This window comes from Phyllobates terribilis, unplaced genomic scaffold (assembly GCF_046119375.1).
Source record: "Phyllobates terribilis strain yellow unplaced genomic scaffold, ASM4611937v1 Scaffold_11__3_contigs__length_659146591, whole genome shotgun sequence".
NCBI lineage: Eukaryota > Metazoa > Chordata > Amphibia > Anura > Dendrobatidae > Phyllobates > Phyllobates terribilis.
In genome coordinates, this window is record NW_027362771.1 from 196099453 (window position 1) to 196116402 (window position 16950).

Below are 16950 nucleotides of genomic sequence, written 5' to 3' on the forward strand. Positions count from 1 at the left end.
ACTTGCGGACTGGGGAGAGTGAACAGACATTGACGTTGATAGATAGGTCAGGTGGGGGGGGGGTGAGATGGTGGAAAGATGATGAATTTAGCTTTATCCATGTTAAGTTTTAAAAATCTAGCATAGAAGAAGGATGAAATAGCGGACAGACATATTGCGATTTTGGTTAATAGGGAGGAGATATCAGGTCCGGAGAGGTAGCTCTGTGTATCATCAGCTTAGAGGTGATACAGAAAGTCGTGAGACTCTATGAGCTGTCCCAGGCCAAAGGTATAGATGGAGAAGAGCAGGGTTCCTAGTACTAAACCATGGGGGTCACCAACAGATAGGGGTGAGATGAGGAGGTGGTGTGTGAGTGGGAGACACTGAATGTCTTGTCTGTTAGGCATGAAGAGATCCAAGATAGGGCCAAGTGTGTGATGCCGAGAGATAAGCGAGTCTGTAGTAAGAGGAAATGGTCCACTGTGTTGAAGGCAGATGACAGATCTAGGAGGAGGAGGACAGAGTAGTGTCCATATATTTCTTTTTACATCTTACCTGGGCATATTGCATAATCTATTGTATGATCTATGGCATTACTTTGATACTTATATGGAATTGACACATTGGACCCAGATGCACTTGCACTCTATTATATCTATTGTATGACATTCGGCATAACACTGACACTTATATAGAATCAGCACATTGGATCCAGATGTACTTCCACTTTATTATTTTGTGATTTACTTAACTGGGACCTATTGATCCTATGGCTCAGTATACACATTTTAAGCTTTGATTCATGTTGGTGATTTAATAATTTTATATTTGTGTTATATCTATACTGTATATATTTCATAATTGGATTACACATTAACTACAATAGAAATAGACAACCATTAACACAGTTTATCAGGTAACAGGTAACACAGCTTATCCAGGTAATAAGCCAATTTGGACTCCCTTTCAGAGGCCGGAAAAAATACCCCCATTTTCTTTTTATAGAGAGTCATGGCTACCCAAAAGTATGACTATTCCAGCATACAGTTTGCCAAGCTGGTCACCATGACCAAGGGCACCCTTAGTTCATTTTCATCACTCTGCTGCGACAGTTATTGGTTGTCAGTTGGTTGTCATGGCCAGACACCGTCTTCAGCACTTTCACTGTCAGCCTCACCTCATTTATGTGCCGATATGATAAATAAGCATATAGGCAGGGATTTAGTGGAATAATAAACAGATGAGCAGCGATTGCTTGGCGTCCCCTGGACGCCAAGCCTGTACAAAACAGAATTGATTAAAACTGATTTCTCTGCAATCAAACCTCTACTATGGGCCATACAGGTATGTATAGGTTTACTTTTCTATGACCTGTAAGGCCATAGTAGAGGTCTGATATCTCCCAGGGGGTGACAGATTGCCTTTAACATCTGGGCTTTGACTAGGCTACTCCAAAATGTTTACATGCTTCCCCTTAAATCACTTGAGTGTTGCTTTAACAAAACTTGAAAAAAGAAAAAAAATCTCACTGTACTATATCATTTCATGCCTGCTTCACCTCAGTGGAGTGTCGTATCCAAAACTGCTGACTAGTGTTGAGCCACCCCCGTAGTGTTCGGGTTCGGTTCGGTTCGTCGAACACCGGGATGTTCGAGGAACTGTTCGTCGAACTGTTCGTCGAACACCTTAGAACACCGTCGAACACCGATAAAACCAATGGCAGGCAAACAAAAACACATAGAAACACATAGAAAACACCTGCAAAGGTGTACAAAAGCTGACAAACTGCTCAGAAGACACTCTCTTTAAAAAAGCCGGCCGGCAAATTCAGCAGCGGCATACACCGGTACCCGACAATTTAGACAAGAAGGAATAGAGTATCACACATAGATTAGATAGATAGAAACATGTCAGTCACACATATAAGAAGCACAGTGATAGTGTTGCTTACTGTACTTGTCATTTAGTGTAAAGGATTTATTTAAAAAAATAATAGTGTTTTCATGCACTGTCTCTTTAAAAAAGCCGGCCGGCAATTCAGCAGCGGTACCCGACAATTTAGAACAGAAAGATAGAGCATCACACATAGATTAGATAGATAGAAACATGTCAGTCACATATATATGAAGTACAGTGATAGTGTTGGTTACTGTACTTGTCATTTAGTATTAAAATAAAGGATTTATTATTAAAAAAATTGGCGTGGGGTTCCCCTTAATTTTAGGCTCTAGCGGAGGTTAAGCAGACGGCTGGGGCAGATGTTTGAAGCCTGGGAAGGGGGTAATACCCACGGAGCTTCCCAGGCTACTAAAATCAGCCCCCAGCTGAATACATAGCCTTTACTAGCTATTAAAATGGGGGACCCCCCAAAAAAAATGACGTGGGGTCCCCCCTAATTTAATAGCTAGCAAAGGCTAGGCAGACAGCTGGGAGCTGATATTAATAGCCCAGGAAGGGAGCCATGAATATTGGCCCCCTCCCAGGCTAGAAACACCAGCCGTCAGCCGCCCCAGAAATGGCGCATTCATAGGATGCGCCAATTCTGGCACTTAGCCTCGCTCTTCCACGCTGCCCTGGTGCGGTGGCAGGGGGTAATAGGGTTGGGGTTGATGTCAGCTTATAATGCCAGCTGACATCAAGCCCAGGTTAGTAATGGAGAGGCGTCTATAAGACACCCCCATTACTAACCCCATAGTCAAAGTTAAAAAAAACACAAACACCCAGAATAAAGTCCTTTAATTGAAATAAAGACACAATCCTTTATTGTTCTAAATTAAACCATACTTACCATCACGCCCATTCCAGCTGAAGCCAACGATCTCCTGCAATAAAAGAAAAATAATAAAGCAACCTCATCCTTACCTTTCCATGGTTCCCACGACAGCTTCAGCTCTGCTACATCGAGATGACAGGCTGGACCGCAGCAGAACGCTGCCATCCAACCTGTCATCCCGCAGACACTGAGAAGCGCAGGCTTGCTTGCGCTGCTCAGCGTCTCTCTGTGACGACATCCAGATGAGCCGAGTTCATGTCCAATGAACTCGGCTCACCTCATGCACGTCACTGACAGCGTGGGAAAATTCTCACGCTGAAGCGCTGATTGCAGGAGAATTTTCCCACGCTGTCAGTGACGTGCAGGAGGTGAGCTGAGTTCATTGGACATGAGCTCACCTCATGCACATCACTGACAGCGTGGGAGAATTCTCCTGCACTCAGCACTTCAGCGTGAGAATTTTCCCACGCTGTCAGTGACGTGCATGAGGTGAGCCGAGTTCATTGGACATGACCTCGGCTCATCTGGATGCCGTCACAGCGAGACAGTGAGGAGCGCAAGCATGCCTGCGCTTCTCAGTGTCTGCGGGATGACAGACTGGATGGCAGCGTTCTGCTGCGGTCCAGCCAGTCATCTCGATGTAGCAGAGCTGAAGCTGTCGTGGGAACCAAGGAAAGGTAAGGATGAGGTTGGTTTATTATTTTTCTTTTATTGCAGGAGATCGTTGGCTTCAGCTGGAATGGGTGTGATGGTAAGTATGGTTTAATTTAGAACAATAAAGAATTGTGTCTTTATTTCAATTAAAGGACTTTATTCTGGGTGTTGTGTTTTTTTTAAATACTTTACTAGAAATTCATGGCGGTCATGTCTAATACTGGCGTGACCCCATGAATTTTGGGCTTGGGGCCAGCTGATAATACCAAGCTGGCCCTAACCCCTTTATTACCCAGTGAGCCACCGCACCAGGGCCCTGGATGAGTTGGGTACAGCGCCAGAAGATGGCGCTTCTATGAACGCGCCATTTTCTGGGGTGGCTGCGGACTGCAATTTGTAGCGGGGGGGGGCCCAGAAAGCTTGGGCCTCCCTGCGCTGCAGATTCCAGCCCCCAGCTGCCTAGTTGTACCTGGCTGGACACAAAAATAGGGCGAAGCCCCACGTACTTTTTTTTTAATTATTTCATGAAATTCATGAAATAATTAAGAAAAAAAGGCCTTCCCTATATTGTTGTGTCCGGCCAGGTACAAATAGGCAGCTGGTGGTTGGGGGCAGCCCGTTCCTGCCTGCTGTACCTGGCTGAACACAAATATAGTGCGAAGCCCCACTTCAATTTTTTTTAATTATTTCATGAAATTCATGAAATAATTAAGAAAAAAAGGGCTTCCCTATATTGTTGTGTCCGGCCAGGTACAAATAGGCAGCTGGTGGATGGGGGCAGCCCGTTCCTGCCTGCTGTACCTGGCTGGACACAAATATAGTGCGAAGCCCCACTTCAATTTTTTTTAATTATTTCATGAAATTCATGAAATAATTAAGAAAAAAAGGGCTTCCCTATATTGTTGTGTCCGGCCAGGTACAAATAGGCAGCTGGTGGATGGGGGCAGCCCGTTCCTGCCTGCTGTACCTGGCTGGACACAAATATAGTGCGAAGCCCCACTTCAATTTTTTTAAATTATTTCAGGAAATTCATGAAATAATTTAAAAAAAATTGACGTGGGGCTTCGCACTATATTTGTGTCCAGCCAGGTACAGCAGGCAGGAACGGGCTGCCCCCAACCACCAGCTGCCTATTTGTACCTGGCCGGAAACAACAATATAGGGAAGCCCTTTTTTTCTTAATTATTTCATGAAATAATTTAAAGAAAATTGACGTGGGGCTTCGCCCTGTTTTTGTGTCCAGCCAGGTACAACTAGGCAGCTGGGGGCTGGAATCCGCAGCGCAGGGAGGCCCAAGCTTTCTGGGCCACCCCCGCTGCAAATTGCAGTCCGCAGCCACCCCGGAAAATGGCGCGTTCATAGAAGCGCCATCTTCTGGCGCTGTACCCAACTCATCCAGGGCCCTGATGCGGTGGCTCACTGGGTAATAAAGGGGTTAGGGCCAGCTTGGCATTATCAGCTGGCCCTAAGCCCGAAATTCATGGGGTCACGCCAATATTAGACATGACCACCATGAATTTCTAGTAAAGTATTTAAAAAAAACACAACACCCAGAAAAAAGTCCTTTAATTGAAATAAACACACAATTCTTTATTGTTCTAAATTAAACCATACTTACCATCACGCCCATTCCAGCTGAAGCCAACGATCTCCTGAAATAAAAGAAAAATAATAAAGCAACATCATCCTTACCTTTCCATGGTTCCCATGACAGCTTCAGCTCTGCTACATCGAGATGACAGGCTGGACCGCAGCAGAACGCTGCCATCCAGCCTGTCATCCCGCAGACACTGAGAAGCGCAGGCTTGCTTGCGCTCCACAGTGTCTCTCTGTGAGGGCATCCAGATGAGCCGAGTTAATGTCCAATGAACTCGGCTCACCTCATGCACGTCACTGACAGCGTGGGAAAATTCTCCTGCACTCAGCGCTTCAGCGTGGGAGAATTCTCACACTGAAGCGCTGAGTGCAGGAGAATTCTCCCACGCTGTCAGTGACGTGCAGGAGGTGAGCTGAGTTCATTGGACATGAGCTCACCTTATGCACGTCACTGACAGCGTGGGAGAATTCTCCTGCACTCACCGCTTCAGCGTGAGAATTTTCCCACGCTGTCAGTGACGTGCATGAGGTGAGCCGAGTTCATTGGACATGAACTCGGCTCATCTGGATGTCGTCACAGAGAGACGCTGAGCAGCGCAAGCAAGCCTGCGCTTCTCAGTGTCTGCGGGATGAGAGGCTGGATGGCAGCGTTCTGCTGCGGTCCAGCCTGTCATCTCGATGTAGCAGAGCTGAAGCTGTCGTGGGAACCATGGAAAGGTAAGGATGAGGTTGCTTTATTATTTTTCTTTTATTGCAGGAGATCGTTGGCATCAGCTGGAATGGGCGTGACGGTAAGTATGGTTTAATTTAGAACAATAAAGGATTGTGTCTTTATTTCAATTAAAGGACTTTATTCTGGGTGTTTGTGTTTTTTTTAACTTTGACTATGGGGTTAGTAATGGGGGTGTCTTATAAACGCCTCTCCATTACTAACCTGGGCTTGATGTCAGCTGGCATTATAAGCTGACATCAACCCCAACCCTATTACCCCCTGCCACCGCACCAGGGCAGCGTGGAAGAGCGAGGCTAAGTGCCAGAATTGGCGCATCCTATGAATGTGCCATTTCTGGGGCGGCTGACGGCTGGTGTTTCTAGCCTGGGAGGGGGCCAATATTCATGGCTCCCTTCCTGGGCTATTAATATCAGCCCCCAGCTGTCTGCCTAGCCTTTGCTAGCTATTAAATTAGGGGGGACCCCACGTCATTTTTTTGGGGGGGTCCCCCATTTTAATAGCTAGTAAAGGCTATGTATTCAGCTGGGGGCTGATATTAGTAGCCTGGGAAGCTCCGTGGGTATTACCCCCTTCCCAGGCTTCAAACATCTGCCCCAGCCGTCTGCTTAACCTCCGCTAGAGCCTAAAATTAAGGGGAACCCCACGCCAATTTTTTTAATAATAAATCCTTTATTTTAATACTAAATGACAAGTACAGTAACCAACACTATCACTGTACTTCATATATATGTGACTGACATGTTTCTATCTATCTAATCTATGTGTGAAGCTCTATTCTGTCTGTTCTAAATTGTCGGGTACCGCTGCTGAATTGCCGGCCGGCTTTTTTAAAGAGACGGTGCATGAAAACACTATTATTTTTTTTGATAAATCCTTTACGCTAAATGACAAGTACAGTAAGCAACACTGTCACTGTACTTCGTATATATGTGGCTGACATGTTTCTATCTATCTAATCTATGTGTGAAGCTCTATTCTGTCTGTTATAAATTGTCGGGTACCGCTGCTGAATTGCCGGCCGGCTTTTTTAAAGAGACGGTGCATGAAAACACTATTATTTTTTTTGATAAATCCTTTACGCTAAATGACAAGTACAGTAAGCAACACTGTCACTGTACTTCGTATATATGTGGCTGACATGTTTCTATCTATCTAATCTATGTGTGAAGCTCTATTCTGTCTGTTATAAATTGTCGGGTACCGTTGCTGAATTGCCGGCCGGCTTTTTTAAAGAGACGGTGCACGAAAACACTAATATTTTTTTTGATAAATCCTTTACGCTAAATGACAAGTAGAGTAAGCAGCACTTTCACTGTACTTCGTATATATGTGGCTGACATGTTTATATCTATCTAATCTATGTGTGAAGCTCTATTCTTTCGGTTCTAAATTGTCGGGTACAGGTGTATGCCGCTGCTGAATTGCCGGCTTTTCATGTTTCACTGTTGGCATTGTTCCCATCGATTTGGGCAATCACTGTAATGCCACAACCACCATGGCTGTGGCATTACAGTGAGTGGCAGACAATCCCTGCATGATTGGTGCTCTAAATAGCGCCAGACATGCAGGACACGCTTTTGGTGCACGAACAGTTATCGAACATAACCTCGAACAGCCGAATTTTTTGCAAATCGTTCGGGTTCGTCGAACAACTCGAACACCGCCCAAAACAGCTCGAATTTGAGATTGGCGAACAGTTCTAGTCGAACACCGCTCATCTCTACTGCTGACCCGCAGAGAAATCCATCAAAAGCATAAAGTGGGAAGGCACCTCCAGTTAAAACAATCTTTAAACTTTATTTCATACCAAAAAGGAGAATACAAATTTCCACATGTTGGTGGTAAAAACACTCTGATGCGTTTCTGGCGCTGAGCGCGCCCTTAGTCATAGTAAGCACTATAAAGGCGTCAGAGTGTTTTTACCACCAACATGTGGAATTTTTTATTCTCCTTTTTGATATGAAATAAAGTTTGAAGATTGTTTTAACTGGAGGTGCCTTCCCACTTTATGCTTTTGATGTTGCTTTAGTAGTATGCTTTGGGTCATTGTCTTGTTGGATGGTGAACCCCCGTATCAGTCTCACATCACTGACAGACTGAAACAGGTTTTGCTCAAGAATCCATGTATTTCGTACCATCCATCTTCCCCTCGACTCAGACCATTTTCCCTGTCCCTACTGACAAAAAACATGCATGATGCTACCACTACCATATTTCACTGTGGGGATGGTGTTTTTGGGTGATGAGCTGTGTTAGTTTGGTGCAGACATAGCATTTATCTTGGTGGCCAAAAAGTTATATTTTGTCTCATCTGACCACATGCATTTCCCACATGTCTGTTTGCAAACTCAAAACGAGCCTTACAATTTTTGTGTGTAAGTAAAGGCATTTTTTCTGTCCACACTTCCATAAAAGCCAGCTCTATGGAGTGTACAGAGTATTCTGGTCACATGGACAGATACTCCAGTTTCTGCTTGGGAACTCTGCAGCTCCTTCAGGGTTACCTTTGGTGTCTGTACTGCCTCTCTGATTAATGCCCTCCTTGCCCGGGCTGAGAGTTTTGGTGGGTGGCCTTCTTTTGACAGGTTTGTTGTGGTACTATGTTCGTTCCATTTGATGATAATGGATTTGATGGTGCTCCAGGGGGATCATCAGAGATTAAGATATATTTTTATAACCCAACCCTGATTCATCAACAACTTTGTCCCTGACTTGTTTGAAGGTCTCCTTAGTTTTCATGGTGTTGTTTGGTTAGTGGCGCCTTTTGATTAATGGTGTTGCAGCCTGTATGGCCTTTCAGAAAAAGTGGGTATATACTGACAGACCATGTGACAATTAGATTGCACACAGGTGGACTTCCTTTCACTAAGCATGTGACTTATGAAGGTAATTGCTTGCACCAGAAATTTTTAGGGGCTTCATCGCAAAAGGGTTGAATACAAATGCACATGCTAATGTTTAGTTATTTGTGCCCTTAAATTTAATTTATGCCTATATTTTCTCACTTCACCAATTTAGACTATTTAGTGCTGATGTATCACACAAATCTGATTACAAAAATATTTAAACACAGGTTGTAATGTAACAAAATAGGTAAAAAGCCAAGAGGGTGAATACTTTCGCAAGCCACTATATATCCCTCTACACAACCACCTTCTTCTCTTCCTCCTTCAATTCCTCCTTCATTTCCTCTACCTTGGAACTGGAGTGTCCCCAAGAGACACAGAGTGGCAATAAACATATGTAAGTTACTTTTTTTTCCTCCATCTCCTATTACATTGTGGTGAGTGTTTTTTCCATGAGAAATATTTAAGGGATGACATCATTGATTCCACATTTGTCCCTAATCACAAATTGTGTTACCTCATCAAAGTATGTCCACTACCAGTGACTCGCCTGCGCAGAAGCTGCACAAAGCCAATGCCCATAGAAGGGCAGAATACTGAAAAGGAGCGACGGCAGTCGGAATGCGTGGGCGCAGGATTTCTGGCCATGCACCTGACATCACAGGGACAGAGTGACAATATGGGAGGAGAAAGATAGGATAAAGAAGCAAGAAGGCAGCATTTGCCCCATAGCCTGAAGGAACTCATTTACATAAAGAGAAAAAAGCTGATTTTTTTCACAAAAAGGCATCATCCATGAGACATACAGGTAGGACTTCAGTATTCTATAACCTGCATGCCATATTAATAGGTTAAATCGCTCAAATGTGGTGACAGATTCCCTTTAACCCTTTTTATGCTTTATTTATTTATTTTTAAATCATCCCCTCTTTGACCACCAAAAATGCAGCATCACCCTAAATTGCTATGTTGCTAACTAATATGCTGAACAAAACTGTTTATTTTTATTAATTAACAAAATGCAAAGTGAACAAACAAAAGGGAATTCTGTAATAAATCAATATTTGGTATGACTTCAATTTGCCTTCAAAATGCATAATTTCTTCTAGATACACTTGCGTACAGTTTTTGAAGGATCTCAGCAAGGGAGGTTGTTCCAAACATCTTAGTGAATTAACCACAGATCTTCAGCAGTTGTAGGATTGTGATTATCCTTCTGTTACTTCATGTAATTGCCCACAGACTTGATGATATTAAGAGCAGATCTCTGTGTCTGCCATATCATCACTTCTAGCACTCCTTGTTCTTTTTTTACACTGAAGAGTGTTCTTAATGACATTGGCTGTATACTTGTGGTCATTGTACTGCTGCAGAATAAACTTGTAGCCAATAATTTGCCTCTCTGACAGTATTGCATGGTGGATAACTATCTTTCTGTATTTCTCAAAATTGAAAACACCATTAATTTTTACCAAATCTTTAACTTCATTTACTGACATACAATCCCAAACTTTCAAGGAACCTCCACTATGCTTCACTGTTGCTTGCTGAAACTCATTATTGTTCTGTTCTCACGCTCTTGGCAGACACGCTAGCTTCTGTTACAGCCAAATATTTTACATTTTGATTAATCAATTCAGAGCACCTTTTGCCATTTTTCTGTTCCCTGGTTTTTATGTTTTCATACATCGTTCAGTTACTTGGCCTTATTTCTATGTCAAAATTATAATTTTTGGCCACAACTTTTCAATGAAGGCTATTTCTGGCAAGACTTTGTGAACTTTAGATGGGTATATTTGATTTCCACTGGTTGCTGCCAGTTCTGAGCTGATGGCATTGCTGGACAGCTTTCATTTTTTAATAAAAGTAAGCTTAATGTGTCTTTGATTTGCTGCATTGTTTCTTTGGCCAACTACTTCATCCATGGTCCTTAACGTTGCCCATTTCTTGATGTCCTTAATAATGAGAAATACAGATAGTATACCATAATGGATAATTATCTATCAGAGAGATGTCTGATTGGCTCATATTTATTTTGCAGCAGGAAATTGATCCCAAACATACAGCCAATGTCATAAAGGATTATCTTCAGTATGAAGAACAACATTAATTTCTCGAAGTAATGATTTGGGCCCCACAAAGGCCTAATCTATACATCGTCGAATCTGTGTAGTATTACACGAAAAGAGAGAAGGATTTGCACAAGCCTACATCCATAGAAGATCTGTGGTTATTTCTCCTGAATGTTTGGAACAACTTCCCTTGCTATGGTCCTTCAGTTTGATGCTGTCTTGAAGGCAAAGGAACTCAATTATTAACACTTGCATTTTTTCCACACCTGCCTCGTTACATAGTTACATAGTTTATAAGGCCGAAAAAAGACAAGCGTCCATCCAGTTCAGCCTATTTCTTGTGCACTGCAGCTATTCCGCTATTCCTATACCATGCGGTATAGGCCAATTTACATCATTTAGGAAAAATTCACTTCCCGACACCAATCTGGCAGTCAGATTAAATCCCTGGATTAATTAACTAAGCATAAAATGTAATTTTATTGTTCTCAAGAAAGGCATCCAGGCCTCTCTTGAACTCATTAAGTGAGTTGCCTAAATATACAGAGTTCTGTATATATATAGATATCTATATAAACGTGTATATCTATATCTATACATAGAAATCTTTGTATATATATATATCTATACATAGATATCTATAGATATAGCTATAGATTTATATACCTGTACACAGATCAGAGAAAGAACTATGAATGTCCATTACATGGAACTCTTGTAATTCTTCTGCATGAAAGCAGATTTGCACTCAGCGGTTGGTATGACTTGGCGATATCACTTGCTCAGTTTCTTCGATTAATATGCCCCAGGCAACTATGTTCATAGATGACATAGTATGCAAAATAATTTAAGTGAAGGATAAAAAAAGCTACCTCGATAACAGCAGTAGCTCAACACGGGACATTTATTCCAACAATAAAATCCAAGTGATGCAATGTTATTCATTTTCTGCTCAACCATAACATCTGATAATGGCTAAACTGTCATTGACTGTACTCACTGTTCTTCTTTACAAGATCTTTTACACAAACACTCTTGGACTGAATACTTTATACATTGCATGTGGTGTAATCTGTAGACATACAGTAACAATATAGGGAGCTAAACTGTAAGGAATATAAATCTAATAATAATAATTTGGTCAAAAGAATTAGATATTTTATTTTATTCCAGAAATGTAGGCAAATGAATGAAATGGTTTCATATACATGTTTACATCCAACAGTTCAGAAATATTGTTTATACATATAGTAAAAATGTACATCCTTTTATCGAACCAGATCTCATTGGTGAAAGATTCTAAATTATATGAACAAATATACCAACGATCCAAAAGCGTAAGACATAGTATATTAACTACAAGTACAAGAAACCCAAGTTTTATTAAAAAATAACAGAAATAAAAAAAACAATGGTAATTTTCATACTTTAGCATGTCAAGTTTCTTTTTATGTACGGATGTGAATATATTTGCAACAGCTTCAAGTGAATGTGACCAATGTCAACATATTTTAAATATTTTTCAGTGGTACAGTAGATATATATTCTACCTGTGCTTCCAATTACCTCGACTGAGATTATATAGAAATGGAGTTAAGGAGCTGTGGGTGTAAAATGATTATGATTGCTTCCCCAAATGTCTTGGTTTTCAAATGAAAGTAATTCACAAGTAATTCTACCTAATAATTCTAACAGTCACAAGAAAATTGAATTGATGCTCAAATATAAGAAGTATGCCATCATTCCCGCCATATAGAATTTCATCTATATGCTCACTATCTTGGTAGCACCTATTTCCAACATATAGTAAAGACGGCCATTTTGTAAAATGAGCCAATGTTTATGGTTTAGGAATCAGATATAACTTTTTTTTTGCTGTGTATTAAGTTTTTCTATGAAATCGTGTAACCTCAAATGGCAGTCTACACTTTGCACAGGCATTAAGTGCACCCAAAGCAATTGTGTTTTAAATAATGGAAATATGTAAAATAAAAATCTGATAACTCCCTGGTGTTAGAGGTAGACAGTTTTCTTTCAAATCCTAGGTTTGGTCCTTTTATTTTATTCAGCAGTGAAAGCCATGAATACAAGAACAAATAACAGCTGTTACAATTCAACCATGACTTCTAACGTCAGAGAATTCAAGATATGAACACACAGTACACAGTAATGAAAAAGTATCAAAATTAGTTTACCTCAAAAAGATAAATAAACAGGTATATACCACCAATACATAAACAGATGTTTGTGCTACAGGTAAAATTAGCTGTATACAAAACATAATGGATCCCCATCATCATCATATGATAGAAGCAAGAATACATGAGCCATTTTAATTGTCAGACATTATGCTTTATAAGGTATGCACAGAAGTTCAAGCAATAAATACATACATTAGTTCAAAGCCTTACAACAGCTACGCAAAGCAGAGCGGGAAAGCGGGTTTGCTATTACTAGCAAGCAATGATATAAGAGTAAAAATTAATGAAATGCATTAAAGCAACATTTTTCTTAGAAAAAAGTCTGGTCATTTATGGGTCCACCAACATTTTTACATAATATGCACAATTATCAAAATACAGACCAAGCATCTCAGAAAACCCCAAAAAAAACTAACATCTAATTTCAAAGCAACTGCAGTTTTGGAGGTTTTTCTGGTATATGTGCAAGCAGCTATTTTTAATTGTATTTATACAAAACCCATGCAAAACTCTACAGGTATATGCATTCTGTGGCTGAGACTTCCTTTCAAAGTTTTGTAACTGAGGTATGCATACTTAAGCATTGTCGTCTTTGGCCACTTTCTCGATGGTGCAAGTATCACATTAATTGTATTCTACCAAGGTGGACACACATATGAAGACTAATTGCCCCATTTTCATAGTTAGTCTTTCCCTATTTATCATAATGATCAAGGGCGCTCTTTCCATAAGTAATGTGACATGTTCATCTGATGCTACAAAACTGAGCGTTCTGCTGATATGACCCATAGACAAACACCATGAAAGTAGCAGGTACTGTGATACTGTGACAATTAATGTTATCTGCCTTGTTTTTCTTTTGTTTCTAATTTTGTTTTGTGCAGAGGTAGAAGCTTTCAGAAAGCCTTTTGGGTAAGTGGGAAAACCCCTTTGAAAGCTGTTGTGTCCTTCTATTTGGCGTGATAGATGACTGTGTGTATCTTTAAGTAATTCTCGCTGACTCCAGCAAAGAATAAATGATGAGCTTAGTTTGCAAGAACCAGCTCCATCATATGGAGCTGGTACATATGTTAAGCTCTAGCAGCCACCTTCTGTCAAAAACTGTTTGTAAAGCAATAACCATAATTAGGTTATGAGGTCCCTCGGTTTGGGTAAAGTATTATCAAGACTTGGCACAGCACATAAAAAGCAACATGTAAAGTTTCTAGGTTTTAGAAAACACCTATGTTATTACAACATAGCAAATAATTGTAACATTTTTGGGTTTGGATTTTCTGTTTGAAAACTAGCATTCCAACAAGTTGGTCAGTGCAAGTTTCTAAAAGGGGTGTATTGTTAGTGTTAATATCCCGTATAAGCAGAGGCAGAATTCTATGTAACTTTGGTTTGACTGAAAATAAATACCATGGTCTACGATTGCTATATCTTTGATTTCAGTGTAAAACTTACCTAGCTCACTTTAAATCAATATGAAATTATTTTTTTGGCTTTACTAGACCGTTTACGTTTGGTTCCTACGTTTTTTTTTTTATTTATTATAACTTAAGACTATAAAAATAGTACACAACAGATAGACCATACAGTACAAGACATTATAACAACATGTATTCACCACAAAAAGAAAAAATAAAATAATAACAACTGACTGTATGGGAAGTAAAATAAAAATAAAACACAATGTTTATATATAACAATATGCAATCTGCATTTGTCAAGTACATATATATTTTGGTTGGTTGGTCATCCACATTTTGTTGCTTTCTATCAATCTTCCACTGGAGAGACTGTTCTCACCTTTGTCTTAAGCAAAATCTTCATAGTATTTAGAGTGGCTTTTGGCCTCAGAAGAAGAATACATTATTTCTCTTTGAACTTTCCATATTTGTTTCTTTGTGTAGGGCTAAATAAAAAGATCCCAGAGGTCATCAGAAAACAGCAGGTAGTTCGTGGAACGGTTCCTTTGTACTAATTAAAGTTACAGAAGACTGACCAAAGCAAGTGGCTGCTTCTGTGGTTGAGCTATTGGCCATTGTTAGAGTTGGCTTTGGTTTGCAGCTGTAGCCTTTGACTGTGTTTTCAGGTAGACAAAGCTTTATCACAAGGAGGTAAATAGTACAGTTGTAAGATATATGCAGATATGCAAATGTTTCTATGGCGTTCGCACATACAATGTTAGTTTAGGATTGCACTTTACAACTTAACACTAACAGCACAGACTGGAAGCCTAAAGGTTTTTGGATGTCGCAACAGTCTAATTACTGTGGTTTGTAATACCAAATTTATGTCATTTACAGTTGGTGGTACCAACATAAAAAAAAAGAAAACTAAAGAAAAAAAAAAACACAAAAACAAAAATAAATGTGCTTGTTTGATTTTGCTTTTCACTTTAGCTAAACAAGCAGTGTTACTAACTTTTGATCCTACTCCTGTGCAAATTAAAAACAATAGCAACAATCTGAACTTGGCCAGGATTTGTTTCTAACATTATATCTACTGCATGTTTGAGATTCACATTGATGAAACTAACACTATTTTTGGCAGTATATGAGGCCTTTTTCTTTCTACAGAACATGTATCCTCATATTCAGTCATTTCATGAACCCTTTTGAGCCATATTTTAAATGGGCAAGCCATCATATAAAGTACAGTTTTTTTTGTATTTTGTTTGTTTTTTTTGTTTTTTTTTCAAGAAAATCAGTTTTTGTCTTAAAAAAGAAGACAACAAGCAGTTTCCTTGTTGCATTAAATCCCAAAGGGCTGGTTTAACAAGTTCCTCTAGGACTGTCTCCGTAATCCATGCGTAATAAATAGTCACAGTAAAAATCTGTCAAATATTCATGGTTGTGGAGTGGTTGGGAAGGTCAGTGCTATGTCCCTTCATTTGAGGTCTTTTAAGTCTTTTTTTTATTCCAGATCTTCAGACAACGGCTCTTCCTCAAGCTCTCTGTCTTCTTCCAACTCTGGACTATGGTTAGCTGTTGTTACCAATGACATTGGGCAGTCGTCATCATCAGCAATCACTGGTTCTTCTTTGACATGTACAGAATGTCTGAAATGAGAAAAGGATTGTTATATATAATAAATATCAATATTTTTATTTTAATACAGTTTCAGCTGAATTTTATCACATCGTTTATTCTCTAAAGCATACAGACAATATAAATTGTACATTTATTTTATATATATTCCATAAAAAATGTATAGCATTTCTTGAAAAAAAAGTCAATTAAATAGACTTGCATGTCCTTAACATGTCCTCCAGGTAATAGAGATGTAACATATAGGGTTAATTAATAAAACATAAACACCTCAAAGAATACATATAGTTAAAAAATAACCTCCACTGTATGAATAACAAAATACTATGAACAATGTTGGATTTCCTTAAGATTTAGAATCCATATAGATATACATTCTTCAAACATCATTAAATGACATCCATAAGGTACGTTTTTTAGGCACATGTGCTATAGCCAAAGATGTAAGATTCTAATTTTCTTTTGATCTGTAATGTATGCATACGAGAAGAGAATGTTTAAAACCTTATGTGTATTTGACAATACATACGCATATCTATTCCAAAGAACAATTCACCTAAATGCCATGTTACCAGTTATATTGATTTTATTTTACACTCTTTTTGAAAATCATATTCTATAATCTACATAGTATTTCATGATTAAGAAAAAATAGTTATTGAAACACCTTTACCAAGTATTGCCATGAAAGACTATTTCTTGCAAAGTTTGCATTTAAAAGAAAAAAGCAAATTCTATTAATGAAGAATTTCTGGGTGCAGAAATTATTATTTTTTGCTTGTTAGTAATAAGTATTATTATTAGTATTGTTTTTAGTTATAAGTATTATGTTTAGGGTAAAAAAAAAACTGAATTAAAACTATATATCATTTTAGTGTGATTTTCGCAATATTTTATAATTTATGTGTAATGATGTTGACAAAGAAATGAAAGAATCTTCTATTAAAAATTTAACTGAGTATTTTTCTCCTTTATATTAAGCGTTTTTTTTAACCCTTCCAATTCATGGAATATGATATGGTTTTAAAATCGAATTGAAATTCCTCAACTCAACT

The 16950-nt window shown here is 39.3% G+C and overlaps 1 protein-coding gene across 17 annotated transcripts in view; it reads right to left on the reverse strand.

Annotated features, from left to right (window-relative positions):
* Positions 1–11791: 11791 nt before the first annotated feature.
* FOXP2 (forkhead box P2) overlaps positions 11792–16950 on the reverse strand; it is a 314333-nt gene continuing 309174 nt past the window's right edge. For all 17 annotated transcript variants that reach the window (XM_073651932.1, XM_073651943.1, XM_073651942.1 and 14 more), the window contains one exon: positions 11792–15906. In XM_073651932.1, the coding sequence (XP_073508033.1) occupies positions 15762–15906 (145 nt within the window). In that variant the 3' untranslated portion in view covers positions 11792–15761. The remainder of the gene's footprint in view (positions 15907–16950) is intronic.